General features: G+C 38.5%; 1 protein-coding gene across 6 annotated transcripts in view; it reads left to right on the top strand.

The window, feature by feature from the left end:
- The window catches only part of PIAS1 (protein inhibitor of activated STAT 1), a 66,835-nt gene extending 51,858 nt beyond the window's left edge, over positions 1-14,977 (top strand). For 3 of the 6 annotated variants that reach the window (XM_037394026.1, XM_037394023.1, XM_037394024.1), the window contains 6 exons: positions 5,245-5,405; positions 7,246-7,376; positions 7,693-7,870; positions 9,050-9,192; positions 9,525-9,562; positions 11,047-14,977. In XM_037394026.1, coding sequence (XP_037249923.1) covers positions 5,245-5,405; positions 7,246-7,376; positions 7,693-7,870; positions 9,050-9,192; positions 9,525-9,562; positions 11,047-11,343 — 948 coding nt within the window. In that variant the 3' untranslated portion in view covers positions 11,344-14,977. Of the gene's footprint in view, positions 1-5,244; positions 5,406-7,245; positions 7,377-7,692; positions 7,871-9,049; positions 9,193-9,524 lie in introns of all 6 variants that reach the window. The other 3 variants (XR_005105227.1, XM_037394028.1, XM_037394027.1) reach the window with 3 other exon arrangements.
- Positions 14,978-16,419: the final 1,442 nt, after the last annotated feature.

Genomic DNA, 16,419 nt, shown 5'->3' with positions numbered 1-16,419 from the left:
GAGGTTAGCTTGTGTTTACCTGTGTGTTAACTTCGTGGGGATCAGATCCAGTGCTGAAGTTACCTGTCACCATGCTTAAGCATGTGATATACCCCTGAGAAAATGAGTATTCCATTAACTGGAAAACACTATTCAAAATTATATGTAAGCACGCATTTAAATCTGTCACTAGATCATCTGAGTGTGCAGTTTGGGTCCTTGATAAAAGCCATTTCAGTGGTAAGATAGTTGAATGTGCCTGTTAAAACTAGCTCTTCAGTCATTGTCTGCAGTCAGAGAATTGAGCGTCTTTTAACTGAAGTTGATTGTATGCATGTGTACACTCTGAGTATTTAATAATCTTAGATTAAAAATGAAGCAGTGTCCTAGAGGTGGTTCAAAGAAAATTTGTTTTAAATTGGAAGTGGGAGAATACAGGTCCAACGAATGTGGAAGTGGCAGTACTTACTGTATCTTGACCTGCTAATTCTTTTTAACCAAGTAGATGCAGAGATAAGTGGTAGTTTATAGCTGGGTTTATGTTATCATTGCTACGCTGCACAATATTAATATTATGTGCACTTTATTTAATCTTTGGGATTTAATGCTCTTGTTTCAGGTATACATGTGCCTTCAGAATAGTTGCTCTCTGTGTTGATTGACACAGTATCTTTATTGCAGTATAACTTTTTAACCTCTTTTCAAGATTAAGGATACATCTGTTTCCTGATTTGGTTCAATCTGCTCAAGCTTGACACAAAATTTTCAGTTCTGAATTCTAAAGGCCTTTATGCTTGCAAAATTGAAGCTTATTTCTCAAGTTATTTAATATGTTCTTAAACTCTACCAATGTGAAAATAAGCTTTCAGGTATATAAGCTTTGCTTTGTAAAAAGCACAGTTGACATCGTGGTTACTTGTTACATGTGTATTAGGTTACTGTAAACCCTTAAAAGTGGTATTTTTATGATCCATGATCTTAAGACTTCCTCCATACTAACATTGATGCTAGCTAAATAATAACATTTTTAAGGAAGGTAAAACTCATCTGTAAGAAAGCTACAGGGACTGGAATTACGAAATAAAATACTGATCTGTAAACTTAGAACCCCCATAACCTGTAATCATGTAAACGTGGAAATCTGTGTCACATCAAAACTGCTGCAGATTTGAAATGCTGAAGTATTTTGGGTCCACACCTGGCAGCTTATTTTGTTGAGTTCTTACAGTTGAATTTTTGTTGTGTTGTTAGTACTTTGTTATTCTATAAAGCACAATGATAGTCCTGTTGTTTTTTATTTTGTCATTCTTTAGGCACAGTATTCTTACCACTTAGGATTAGTTTCCAATACAGACAAGAATAATAATTCATTAGTAGAAATTAAATGACTGTAAAGAGTTTAGAAGTGCTTACGTATTCATTCATTATCTTAAATTAAACTTCATGCATCTTCTGGAATTATGGTTTTTTACTTCTGTTGTACTTGATTTGTCAGAACTACTACTTCAGGCAGTTATGTTGTGTTATAGATCATTCCATGGGGGTTTTCTGACATGCTTCTGTTTGTCCTGATTGCCTCCATTACTGATAAAAGTTCTGCAGTGTGTTTAGATGCATTTTTTTTCTGGATGACTGCAGTTCAGATGAGTTGGTATTAGAGCAGGAATATCCTCTACAACATTGCTTCTAGGACTGCAAGTTTGCTAATACTAATGATGATATCAAGTCCTGTTTTGCTTCCTCAGAGTTCTGCCAGGGGTAAAACCAAACCAGCAATCAGACATTGGGATGTAACTCTTCAGAAGTCCTACCTTTATCAGCATTTAATTTCCTCTTCAAAATTTACTACTTTTCTGGTAGACATACAAAACAAAGTCTATAGCAGGTTATTTTGAGCATATTTGTGTCATTTTAATAATGTTTACAAACCACACTTTTTTCCCCAGTATGTTCCTAATTCAGTGCTGTCTGATTTCACTGTAGCTCTTGGAATAATCCATCATTGCACAGGCTCGTTGGGACAGACTGCGCCTTTCAACTTGTCCTATGAATAGAAAGGTTATTAGCATGATTCAGACTGTCCTCGGGTCTGAATGTAATTTTATTATAGCCTCCATATTTTTAATTGCTAATTTGTAAACATTTGGCTCAGGGAGATTTTTTTTGTAAATATTTTGTGCTTACTTTCTAATGCTTGAATGGACAGTGTATGCTTTGAAACTACACATTGAAAATGCTGATTTGCTCTCCAAGAGCAGAACGAAAAACTAAAGAACGATGCATCTTCAGCTGTGGTAATGTTAGGGTGCTGTTCTCCCATCTCATTTGTTACGGGTGTGATTCTCTTGTGTGTGTACTTCAATAAAATAAATGGAATTTCGTATCTGAATGGGAGTGGAAGGTTTAGACTTTATAACCCTTATTTTGCCCTCAAGAAAGTACAGAGTGAGGCGGCTTCCTCTGAATTTGTTTTGGATTGCTGCTGAGCTTTTTTTAGCACAGGGGCCTGCTCTCCCTCTGAGACTGTGGAGTACAGAGAAAAAGCTGTCCTTAACTGTTGGCTGAATCTATCCAAGGTACAGCAGACAAATGGGCTGAACTGAGCCTGTATTTCAGGAAGACACTTGAATTCATGTTCTTTTTTTCCCTTGAAATAAAAATAAATAAATCCACAGGCTCTGCAACTGGCCCAAATATTTAACTGAACAAAAATTCCAAACCTAGTATTTTACTGTAGGTTTTGCAGCTTTGTTTACAAATCCGTAATTTCTGTTTTGGGTGCATTTTTTAGCATGAAAAGATAGCAGTGTTTTGTACAGTCGTAAAATAAATGAAAGCAGTGTTTGTTTGGCTGCCGACAGGCAGGAATCAAAACTGTAACAGTGTTGGAAAACACAGTTTTTCAAAAGTTGGGATGCATCCCTTCTCTTATGACCTTTTGTTTTGTCAGTTCTGACACAGCTTGGCCAGTATGGCATAGCTGATCCAGGAAGTTCAATGCCAAAAATGGGAAAGAAGACATCAGTGCTCAGTACACTGATTCTATCTGCATGCGTATGGCTTTGGTTAAATCCAACTATGGCTTAGACATTGGAAGCACAGTTTTTATACCAAAAGCTTGTGAAAAGGTGTCTGTTTTAAATCGGCTTTTTTACTCAGGAGACAGGTATTTATGTTCTTCCTGCAGCATTTGTCTTCAGCCTTCCTATTTTTATTTTGCATCATGTAGAAGCATCCAGGTTTTATCTCCGGTATCCTTACTCTTGCTCCTCACTGAGCTAGGAGACTCTTATTGTGCCCAAAAGACAAATGAGCCGTTGACCTACCATCTGGGAGATAAGAATTCCTAACAGACATGGATCAGGGGGCCTTGCTTTGTTGGGAGTTGATTATGTGATAGAAATAATGTGCTTGGTCATGGATTTTGGGGGAGGGGGTGCCAAACACAAGGCACATACAGCACCTCCTGCCGCCTGGGCTCTCCAGCACCATTACTGCAGGCTCCCCAGGGAATTCTTTGCTCCCCTCCCATCTGGTGGTGAGTTTTTTGATGGTGACTGAGAGCCGGAGGGAAGAAAAATAAGCAAGATCCTGCAATCTAGCTGAATTTGCTGGGAATGGGGTGGAGGATTTCTGCTTAGGGGGAGATGCAAAAAAAAAAAAAAAAAAAAAAAAAAAAAAGCATCATGGAGGAAGTAGTGGACTGTGAGTAGAGCCTTTGTTCTTGATATTGTTTTTAGTTTCCTGATATTCTGAGATTGAGTGCCATCCTGTGGCACCCATCTTGTATTGCTCAGAATCAGTATGCATGACCACGGTGCTTGCTTAAGCCGTACTAAAACCAGTTCCTCCTGCTATCCACTGCTAGAATTGGCTGAAGATTTTAAAATGAAGTAATTCTGTATGTTCTAGTAAAATACATATAACTTCAAAGTATTCAGTATAAATAGTTCTTAATAAATAATCGTTTTGTTGTTTTTTAATGTGGAAAAAGTCTTGTTTAGACATTCTTACTTTTTACCTTTAGTGTGGTCAGTTAAAGCTCCTTCTAAACTGCAGCATAAGCACTTTGCCAGAAAACAACTGCTTGGGTTTTGTTTTTTTTTTTTTTAAGGCGTCTTCTCTCTTTTATTTCAGATTAATATGACATCCCTTTCACTGTCTAATCATTTTTGCATTCAACGTGATCATATGTTAATGTTTTATGGTCTAGGTTAGCGTTGATTTGTCTAATCCAAACTAAGATATTCCTGTTCCACAATTTAGCCTAAACACTTTCTGTGTCTAGTACTCCTATGTTATCTGCTCAGTTTAAGCACTCAGCTGTGCTTTTTGTATTAAACTTGTGGAAGCTTTGTGCTGACCTGCAAAACGTTGCTGTCCTGGCCTTTTCACAACTTGAAGGAAACGATGGTCCCCAACTGAAAGCATACTTTAGAACTCATTTTCTTCTGTTCATCTTCCGTTAACGTTTGCAGACCCTGTGTAGCATTGAAAAGGTATGATGGTATTATAGAGGATAGTGAGCTATTTGTATTTTACATGAGAAAAATTTCAGCAGCGAAATTTCAGATTAGCTCAAAGCTGTATACATAGCAGTGGTGTTTATCACAGCAGGAGGAGTATAAGATTGTTTCTGAATAGTTAACAGGTGTGATTTATTTTGTGAATAGTCTGTTTCTGACAGTTTTCTGGAGAAAGTAGTGAAAATGCTGGAGCTAGAGAAATACATCAGGAAATGATCCGTAATCCTGCAAATGCATTTTCTATATGCTTGCTTCTGTGACTGTAAAGTTAAACAAGTAGTTCTGATAGTGCCCTGATGACTGAGATGTGGACAGCAGCTTGGATACACACTTGAACTGTGAGTAAGTAGGAGAGGACTGACCCATATTCATCAGCTTTCAAATTTCTAATGAAGGAGAATTCTTGTTTTGTGGTTGTACAGGACACTGCTATGTTGCAGGTGCTCAGTGGACTCTGTATTTTGTTACAAGAACATATCAGGATGTAGTCTTCAGTTTCCTTGATCAAATGCAGTTTAAAATGTGATTTTTAGTAACTTGTGTGTGATAATCAAACCTCTCAGAAGGAGGGAATGGTGTATGTGGCATGTATGTAATTAAAACTCAGATTCGTGAGAGTTCTTTCTGGAGTAAAACTCAGCCTGTCTCTGGTCTCATACAGAAGAGCCTTGTTTGTTAGTGTAATACCAAGATGATGTAATCTTGTTGTTTGGTTTGTTTTTTTTTTTTTCTCTTAAAGCTTGGTAAAATGCGGCTAACTATACCATGTAGGGCCCTGACTTGTTCACACCTGCAGTGTTTTGATGCCACTCTGTATATTCAAATGAATGAGAAGAAGCCAACCTGGGTTTGCCCTGTCTGTGACAAGAAGGCTCCCTATGAACATCTCATTATCGATGGGTAAGTAAAACTTGAATCAAAATGAAGACTGTACCTTACACACTGTGCTTACTGTTCTTGGGCTGCACGGAATACAGTGTGCTGAAATCTGGGTGATCTGGCTGGGACCTGTTTTAAGTTACCATGTCATTTAATTTCCCTGCTGTTGGTAAAGAATTACTAACCAAGTACCTTGTCATTCAGTATTCTGGAAGAATTGTGGTCATCAAACTGTTACAGTGAATAATAATGAAAGGTATTCCTTCGGATCCTAGGTAAAATTTTGAGCTATTCTGCCTAAAATTCTTGTAGGTTGGGTTGTTGGGGTTTTTTTCCTCAGTATTGCACAGTGCTGGATCCGTAGGTGAGAACAGCACATGTTGTCTTTTAATGAAGCAGCTGCACAAATCTGGCGTAGTTGATAGCAGACATTCATGTTAGATCAAATAAATACTGCCCCCCCCCTCCCCAAACGCATCGACAATTCCATGTACAATTTCACACTTGGGGAGTTGCCATGTATCTAGAAAGTGAGATAGAAATTGATTCCCTGGCACTGCCTGCCTGCAAAACATGAAAAAAACCTACCTAGTACTGGTCTTCACGAAGCAATGCTAAGTATGTATTCCTGGGCTGGCATTTTAATTCCTTAGATAGGAATCTTCTTTCCAAAGTGTGATAAAAGAAGAGAACAAATGAAGTCTTCTGAGAACACTCAGAATGGTTTATTAAAAAAAAAAACCCAACAAACAACACCCAACACCCAAACAAACAAAAATGCTAAAACAAACAAACAAAACCCCAAAAAGCAAAACTAAAAATGCTGAAACAAATAGAACCCCAGAAACCACCTCAAGAACGACTGAGTCTTTTTTAGTGAATATGTGCTTCTATTTTGGTGACCTGCCAGTGAAGCATAAGGTTGCTTGGGATCCCCTTTAAGGCCTCACAAAAAACTCTTCAAGAGACATTCAGGACCTGCACAGGCTGCTTTGGATTCATGGCCTCTGAGATTTACAGGTCCTGTGCTTTAGATCAAAGAGCTGTGGGTTTCCTTGTTCTAGTTTTCAGCCTAAAATAGTAAAGACTAAGAGTAGTAATAATTAAAACAACGCGTTTTCCTTATTTCTTTTTGTGTTGCCAGGTGCAGATGTTGGAGATTAGGTGACGTAATTATAGCATCCCAAAGAGAAGGTTATTTCTAGAAAATATTTCTATCTGGGAAAGAGTGAATTTTCCCACTAATTAAAGCTCTTTCCTGCAGAACCACATGAATAGTCTTGGTCAAATGTTGGAATTCCCACTGGGAGTGATGTGGAGCCAGGATCCTGAAAGTTTTAGGAGACACAGCTAAGGAGAAGTTTAGATTCCCATGCTCAGCCTTTGTTAGGGAGTTGTTGCTTTTATAGAGGTTTCAGGAAAATACTAGTCCTTAAATACTCAGCTATATGGACTCCTTTAAGATGTGGGCTTCCTCAGCTAAATATTGTCAAAAATAAATATGAGTAAGAAGGAGATTATTTTGTTTAATGCTAGTTCGCATTCTTTCTGTGTTTTCGGAAACAGAGTTCTGTGTCATGAGCTCTGCAGGATTCCACTGTTCTTTTAAGTAAAAGTGCAGGTTTTTATTTTAGATTTTTTATTTTATTTATATTTTAATAAATTAATAAAAATTAAATATTTTATTTATTTTTCAATAACACCTTTTATTAAGGAAGCAGATGAGAGAAGGCTAGAACAATGAAAGCTTTTGACGCTTTTAGAACACATACTCACACTTACACTGACTAATAACTGCTTTTTTTCCTCCAATATCTCTAAGCTTTTTTGAGGACTGATATTATATATTTTTGATTGACAGGCTGTTCATGGAAATCCTGAAGTATTGTACAGATTGTGATGAAATTCAGTTTAAGGAGGATGGATCATGGGCTCCTATGAGATCAAAGAAGGAAGTGCAGGAGGTAACTGCATCTTACAATGGAGTTGATGGTAAGTTGAGTTCTGGTGCGTATGGACTGAATGTCATAGTGTTGAGCTGTTAAGTATTGATGTTTCTTTAACTTTTCAAAATGCTCACTTTTGCATGTATGGTTGTAGCTTTTAATGATCACTTGTGAGAAAGATTACTTGACTAATACCTCGTTGGGACTGATGGTACTTTTAAGTTATCCATGTTACGTAATTTTGTTGTCTTTTATTCTAAATTGTAAGCTTTATTAATGATGGCATATAATAAGCTGTGATTTTATGATGACTGTAGTGTTGTTGTAAGCTACAGCTTATAATGTTGATTTACTTTGTATAGGATGTATAAGCTCTTCCTTGGAACATCAGGTGTCTTCTCACCAGCAGTCAAATAAAAATAAGAAGGTAGAGGTGATTGATTTAACCATTGATAGCTCATCAGATGAAGAGGAAGAAGAGCCATCTGCGAAGAGAAGCTGTCCTTCCATATCTCCGGCATCACCATTAAATAATAAGGGGTAAGAATAAAATATACAGGCCAATGCAGAGAGAATATACTTACGATGGAACGTAGTAACAATTTTGAAAGAAATTGCATCTAGAAAGTTTTGTATTTGGATTATATCCTGATTTAGTAGCTTATAGCAAATGGTTTTGCTCTCAGGTCACAAGGCCTAATAAGACTGGAATAACAACTTTGTGTTGTTAAGTGTAACATGATGCAGTTTTTCAGTTGTATTTGTGAAAATGAGCATGAAATGGCGCAAAAGGTTGTGGCTTAGAAGTATGTTTTGCAAATCTGGAAATGTTTTTTTCTCCCATAGAGAAATATAAAAGCAGCACATACCGGGGGTGGGCTGGGGGGAGGGGGGGGGGGGTGGGAAGAGAGAGCGCAGTGAGAAGCATGGGTGTGTGGTATGGGAGTGTGTGGGTTTTGCTGGTGATTACTGCCAGTAGCATAGTAATAAAGAAGACCAGAATAACTTGATTACTCCTGAGTAGCCAAGCTGTTAATAGCACCCTGTTTACATAACCATGTAGGGGTGAAAACTGAGGCTAAACCAAAGGGATCCTGTTATTGAAGTGATCGCTACTCTAGTAATGTAAATGGCTCATTGATCACTTAAAACTCCTCAAGAGCTCTTTGGCTGTCTTCCATTGCTAATTACCATGTAGAGTATAAATGTTGTGCTGTTATACAGATTTGTATGGTTTTGGGGGTTCAATACGGTTTTAGGATCATCTTGTCCTGGCTTAGGAGTATTTATAACATATTTATAGCAGAGATCCCAATACCATTTATAGTGAGAGTCGTCCGTTTCTGTTGTCTGAGACTGAACTTTCTGTTGCTTTTAATTTTGCTAAACTTCAGCTGTCTCGAACTGAATTAAATTTTCTGATTAAAATGTCATTGTGAGAAGAAAGCTTAGGGAATGTGGGGTGCTCATGTCTCTTCCAAGACTCGTTGAGATGCTGTAGCATTGTGATGCTTTTCAGTGAAGCTTTGAATCTTAGTAGGCGGCGTTGTTGTTGTGCACCCATCACAAAGCTCATAACACATATTGAGACGTTGACTTTGTGTTAAATTTAAAAATAGGCATACCCTGCAGGGAACAGCAATAGAAATCTTCATTTCTTCTTTAGCATTAAAGCCAAGACTATATTTTACAATTGTAACAAGCCTTTGTTTCTTCCAGCATTTTAAATCTACCCCATCAAGCATCTCCTGTGTCAAGAACACCCAGCCTTCCTGCTGTTGACACCAGCTACATCAATACATCACTTATCCAAGACTACAGGCATCCATTCCATATGACACCTATGCCTTATGACTTGCAAGGTGAGCTTCTGACTGTTCGTAGCTGTAAGTACAGCTCTTCAAGCAATAATAACTATTGTAAAAGGGTTAAAACATACGGTTGTTTGACAGTCCAGTAGTTCAAAATACTATTTTCCATCCACAGAGGAAGAGATGGTATTTAAAAAAAAAAGAGAGAATTTCTGTTACTATCTTAAGGTTTTAAAAGGTTCATGTTTTCCAAGCTCTGGTAATGAAGAGAATCTGAAGTGCCATCAGTATTGTGCTGGTTTTATTTCAAAATAAATGGTGGGAAAATGGGGAGGTGCTTTTTTGTTTTGAGAAGCTTAATTTCTTTCTTTGGCTCCTTACAGGTTTAGATTTCTTCCCTTTCCTGTCAGGAGACAATCAGGTGAGTCAAGGAAAATCAAGTCATATAGCAGATACTCTTTTTCTGAGAAGGACTTGCTGGCATGGGTGTATAGGCAAGGAAGGAGCAGATGTATGATGTAGGTGTAAATGCAGGGAAGCTGCAGCTTTATTTTATACACACGAAAACCATGACCAAATGTAAGAATTGTCTAATTACAGGTGTAGGATAAGGCAAAACAAAAGCTAAACATTTCAGCTTCCAAGGGTTAAACTCAGTCAGCCACTGTTGTACTGTGGAATGGCCCTTAGCCACGGCTGAAGATCCACCAGCCACCTCCACAGTTTTTCAGACCTGAGGTCTGACTTTGGCCATCTGAAAGTGCTGGGCCTCACCACTGGGACCCTTTACACAATTTGGAGAGTCGGGTAGCTCTTGTTTTTTCTGAGGCTGTGTACCTGTTTATACCATGTAAATGCTTACTAAGATTACATTGGTGCTGGCTCCTATAGTTCCAGGAACTAAGCAGGTCATTCTCAAAAGTAGTCTGGATTGGCAAGTCCTCCCACTTGACCATTTTCCTCCCGTGCCTCCAAGAAAAGCCAAGGGACTGGGGTGGGCCACCTGCCTTTTGTCCCTTCAAGTCTGTTCTGCAATCTGAAGTAGGAGAATTGCACGAAATGTAGAGAAGTACTTTCATATCGTAAGTAAGACCAGAGCCTGCACTGCGGAATTTTGATTCAGAAAAAGCTATCTTGATATTCAGTAAAACTTAGATAGGAGAGTTATTCTGAAACAAGTAGTGCGCGAGTCTGATGCTGCACTGATATGGCATAATTATAACCATGCATAAATGCTGGGGAACAAGGCTGAATAGCCTGGATGGATGTTTTATCATAGCGGAAAGAAACATCAAGAGCAAAATTAAATACAAGTAAGATTGTATTTAAAATTGGATTCTTGATAGCTAAAGTTCTTGCCTTTCAGGGCCTGCCCAGCAGGGAGTGTAACTTGGGACAGCCCTTGTTGCCATTGAATGGGACTAAGCGTGTGATTTCTAAATGCATTTTTCACAGAAGTATGCTTTCCTCCACCAGCAGTGATTAGCACATAGTTTCACCAGCTGTGATTGGTCTGTGACTTTTGAGCGGAGGAGAGGGATGGCAAAATGTTTCTTTGAATTTTGGGGAATTTTTCCACCAAGGAATTTTTTTGAAGAGGTAAAAGAGTGCTGCTGCTTACAGTTTCTTACTGGTTTGGGTGTCTTGTGATATTGTTACCTTTCTAGCGTTTGCTTTTACTAATAACTAGTGTTTCCAGTTTCTTTTGGCTTCAGAAATCAAGGGCTGCAGAAATAAAAGTTCAGTGCATTGGTCCATTTACCTTACAGAAAGGTTGAGTAGACGAGCTGGTGTGAAATCCAGAAGCTGTCAGAGCTTTAGCTTATAAATACCTTCTTTTGTGCTGGTCTGAATCAAACCTGTGGTGTCTGAAATGTAACTTGAAAATGTTGTTTTTCCCCCCAGCATTACAACACATCCCTTCTTGCCGCTGCAGCTGCGGCGGTTTCCGCATCAGATGATCAAGAACTCTTACACTCTCGTTTTTTCCCATACACTTCATCTCAGATGTTTCTCGATCAGCTAAATGCAGGAGGAAGCAGTTCTCTGCCAGCCACAAATGGTAGCAATAGTGGCAGTAACAGCAGTCTTGTTTCCTCCAACAGCCTGCGAGAGAGTCATGGTCATCCAGTTGCAAGTAGGAGCAGCACGGACACGGCGTCTATCTTTGGTATCATACCAGACATTATTTCGTTGGACTGATTTTTGGAGTAAACGAACTCGTCAGAGGAAATCTTTGTGCTTGGTTTTACTTTATGTTAGAAACATAGACAAGTTTTTTTTCCTTTTTTAGGGAAAAAAATTTATGTGTACAGAGAACAAAAGTATATTTTCAGTTTTACTTTTGTATATAAACCTAAGATGGCCTCACTGGTAAAAATAAGAAAAAAAAACCACAAAACAAAAAAAAATGAACAAAAACAAGGAGCTTCAGTTAATTTTTATGGATGCTGAAGATTTTACACCTGTGCATTTGTCATGTGAGTTACTTTTTTTTCCCCCATAGTTTGGACACAGATGGCATTACTTTCTTCACAGTAACATAAACAGGAAAAGAGCTGAACTTTCAAAGTTCAAACTTGTGAGAGGTTTTTTTTCTCCTCTTGGAGACATTTACCTTCGGTGGTGGAATCTAATTCCTCCATCCCATATTTAGTGCAGATTTTGTTATGCTTAAAGTGGAATAAACCCTACCCAAACTGTTCCACAGCATCCCCTCTGTTTGCAGGACAGAGCCTTTCAGGAGTGGGTTTGGTTTTTTTGGATTTTTTTTATTTTGGTCATTTCTGGTTCTGTGTGACCCTCTATTCAGATTTTTTTTTTTTTAATTCCATGCTTTAGTCAAGCATGTTGCAAGCTCATTAGTGCACCAATTATTCTTGAGGGCCAGACTCAATAAAATCTCAGGCTGAGGAATTACTTGGCTGTGCTTACGTGGGACAAGACAGAGAATTTTTATAGAATCTAGCCCCAAATAAAAGCATTGACACATTGGGCTGTAGGATTTTGTTTCTAAGAACTTACTATGAAATCCTTTTAAAGGAACTTTAAGATCCTAATCAGCAAAATATTAAGCATGTGTCGATTTTGAATTTGTGGAACTGCTTGTGCTTTAAAGTTATCCATGCGTGTATAAATGGCCTATTGAACTGAGGCCTGTCTGTCTGGGGAAACCTACTTTTAGCTGCAGTAGATCAAATTTCTGCTTAAAAGTGAACTTGTCAACAAAATGAAGAAAATACAAATACCAACACACTTTTGCATGGTTTGTGCAGCTGACAATGGTCTTGGTACACCGTCTTCTGAGTTCACATTCATCAGAATTAATATTAAATGTTTGGTGTGAGTCTCTTAAACCAAAAACCAACCCAATAAAAAAGCCCCACCCTGTCCCATGTACTCAGACGTATTGCTATCTATTGAAGTCTCTTAGGGTAGCGGGTTTCAAAATTCAGTTTTCTCTTTTTGGCCTTGTAATTATTTTTATTTCCCTAATTTTTCAGTACACTTGTGTTGAACTTTGAGCCATACTTACTTCCTGATTTCTTTTCTCTTTCTCTCTCTTTTTTCTTTTTTTTTTTTTTTTTTAAGTTGTGCATGACATAGGAAATTTTTTTTTTTAGAACTGATGGGTCATTTGGGCTGATTCGTTCTTACTAAAGAGTGAAATGTGTAAATAGCTGGAATGCAGTTTTTCAGGAGATTCTTTAAAGTAAGAGAAGGGGGAGGGAAGGGAGTGTTTCTCTTGTGTCCCAAAGTCCATGTCAGAGAGTAAATATTTCCTCTGGTGTGAAAAATATTTTTATAACTGGTTGAAAGTACAGGTAACAAGTTTATCAGGAAAGAGAGTTAAGGAGTACTAAAATCAGAAGATTCTTGTCTGAATTTTTAATGTCCAAAACTGTTGATTGCAGCTAGTTGCTTTGAGCATTGACAAGGGCCACCTTTTGCCTATGAAGTTCTCTCAAAATCTTGCATTGAATAAAAAAAGAAAAAAAAAAGGAAAAAAAGGGAAAAAAGAAAAAAAAATCTTTACTCCAAGTAGCATTAGGTATTGCTGTATGATCAGTCGTATGGTTATTTGAAAGGTTCACATTATGTGGCATCAAAATTGTTTTTAGTGTTTTTACATCATCCCTCTGCCACTAAATAGTTGACTTGAATTTTGAAAACAAATGTTTGTGTTTATATGTATATGTGTGTGTATATATGTATTTATAGATCTGTGTGTGTGAGTTAAAAGTGAGTTAAATAGTTTTTCCCATGCATGTGTATTTCATACATATCTGGCTGATATATATATTTCACCATACACCAATTTTATAATTTATTAAATGTCAGTTAAAAAATAAATAAAAGGATAGAAAATGGGAAATACTTATTTTTTAAATTCAGTCTGATTTTGAAGTGATTAAACCTACACTAGGAATATATCTCATACATTTTAGTCATGAATACTAACCTGGTAACTTCAGAGCATATGCTTTGCTATAATACCGTTTGTAAATCTGGAGTACAACTGCCATTAGTGTAACTGGGAGCATGCGTGTCCCCAGCTTCTGGAACACCTAAGAGAAATTCGGGAGAGCTTGTGACTGTTTTGCCGATGATTGTGGCATTGTTTCCATTGACTGTATTGTTAAAGATGGCCTGAAGAGCAGATTATGTCACTTTTGACAATGGTATTAAAATCTTGTTAATTCACGTATAAAATTAAATGTGGCGAGTGTGTGGTTACGCAGAATCCGGCATCTTTTATGCCTGTCTTAGCTTTTGGAAAGTGAGGTCAGCTGCTGACGTCTTCCGTTTCCTCACACATTACCCTGAAGGGGAGGAAGGCTGTTCAGTTCCCCGTTGTCATTGTTTAACTTCATTGCTCTACAGAGAAGGGACAGAAACATTCTGAAGTCCTCCTTTGTGGTATTAATCCCATATGCTTTGTGAGTATTCCTGTTTCATGCTAGGATGTTCTTTATAGCTGATAATTCTCTGTGCCTCTGACCACAGTTAACATTGCTTGGTAGAAGTCTCAGTCTGAGTTCCGGACGAGCTCCCTGCAGATGTCACTCCCAAACTCAATCTGCGTTAGTTCACGTATTATCAGAGACGCAGTAAAGCAGCCCAGGGCGGCCTGGCTTGCGGTACTGCTCCGTTCGCTGCAGATTGCGGAGTTCCTGTGATCCTTACGCTAGTGCTCTCTTGTCCTCCGATTCTGCTAGAGGTGTGGGGCATGCACCCCTGTGCACGCATGCCTGTGTTTACGTATAGTGCTCTGTGTGTATGTATGTACGCACACGGGTGTGAGTATGTAGCTGTTCGAGTAGCAGGGTGGAAGTGGCTTTGAATTGCTCTTGAGGGCATTACTGATGCATCCTTTAGAAGATGAAAAGCCACGCTAAGCTATAACCTATGCCATGTGTTAAAACCTTTGTAGCGCTTCCATAATGATAGATGTGACGGCACTTCCAGGCTTGCCCCTTCCTCTCCATGGCAAGGATTCAATAAGCCTTTCAAGGACAGGATGACGGATGGATTTTCATTGGACTCTCTTGGACCTGCCTCCCAGTGCAGAGCTAGGGACTGTGAGGAGAACGTTTTGAAAATTAATTCTTCGTTGCAGTTTAACATTTCAGGGTTTTAAGCACACTTTAAATAGAAAGGGTTTTGTTTTGTTGGTGTAACTTTTTTTTTTTTTTTTTTTTTTTTAAACAGAGCTTAGATTTCTAACAAGGGAAAATTGCTGGTGGTCCCCGAAAGTGCTGCTGTTAATTGTTTTAATTAACAAAGGGAAAAATGTATATAAGCAGAATATTAAAATTGCCATTAATTCCATGAATTTAAATCTGTCATTCATTGCCTTAAAACTTTCTCTTAGTTTCCATACGGCATGCCAAACCAGTAAATGGCTTTTAAAAATGTATAGTAGACTAATGTCAGTTTGTATAAAAGTACCAAGTGAAAATATTTATTATATGCATTGGAAAAAAAAAATGGTTTACCTATTGAATGTTACCTGTTTATGTAGAAATCTTTAGATGTAATAAAAAGCATTCAGTTACGTTGTGTTTCCTGGGGGGGGAAGGGTGGGGGTGGGGGTGGGGAGGGTGTTTGCTGTGAACTCAAGAGTTGCAAAGGTCCCTTTTCAACAGGAATGCTTTGCTTCTGAATGTTTTGTGGCACGGAGTGTCTCACACTTGTCTCTCCAAGCTCTAACAATGCTGCTTTGTTTTGCGAGTGCGGGTGAAGTGCAGCTCCTTTTTTGCTGGCTTTTATTTGGGTAATGTTTACCCACCCAGAGAGGGTGGTAACCGCCTGTTATGATACAGATGCATTCTGGAGTAATCCAAAGTGATTTTGAGCTGATCAATCCCCATGACATACAAGCTTTTATATTGTCTGCAGTTGAAAGGATTTGTTAATCAACTGTTCTGGTCAATAGGGAAGAATTAAGCTGTGTATTGGATCATTTGTAATTTGGCTATTGATGCATATTCGAAACAAATGCTTCTAAATGAACTCCTTGTTTCATAAGCTAATTACGCTCGCGCTCAGAGCAGCCGAGGTTTTTGCTTGCCTTCATCGCTGGTGGTTGTGTAGCGAAGGTCTGGAGCAGCTCTGGTGGGCAGACACCGAACTCCACGCTGTGGGCAGACCTCCAAAAGGCTCTAGTGCGGAAGGGCTCGGTGTTAAGGTAGGTGAGAGGTTTTACCCAAACATTCAGATTAACTGTGAACAGTAAGAAGAGAGTTACAAAGGAAATCCTATCTTCTGCTGTTAGTTGGAACCTGGGTTTTTGTTTTTCCAGTGAATTTACCTTTATTTCACTGTATGCTGGTTTTTTTTGGAGTGTTACCTGAGTGCTGAGCTGCTTGTAACTTTTAATTTTCAGAGAAACAAGGTTTTTCTGTTTTATTTTCTATCCTTACAGTAGGAAGAGCTAATGTAAGAGTTGAGGGATACAGCAGACAGGCATGACAAGGTTTATCAGTTTCACATGGGGCAAAGTTCATTTTCCCCTGAAGCATGATCTTTTGCTGTTCAGAGGGCCTTTGATTAGTATCTTGGCATGTGAGGATCCGAGTCCAGGCTTACTGGGTTAGTCTGGGACTGCCGTCTTGCAAGAAGTGCAGGCACCGCAGCTTGGCTCCGAGTCAAGGCTGGGCACAGAAGTGCCGTTTGTGTTAAATACAGGACTGAGAGAGACATCCTGGATCTGCTTCCACTTCTTTTCTGGCCTTCAGCATGCTGTTTAATCTTCTGTGCTTTTTCTCCCCCACT

Source organism: Falco rusticolus, chromosome 7 (assembly GCF_015220075.1).
Source record: "Falco rusticolus isolate bFalRus1 chromosome 7, bFalRus1.pri, whole genome shotgun sequence".
NCBI lineage: Eukaryota > Metazoa > Chordata > Aves > Falconiformes > Falconidae > Falco > Falco rusticolus.
Note: the sequence above shows the minus strand (reverse complement) of the source record. Positions and strands in the feature narration are given on the sequence as shown.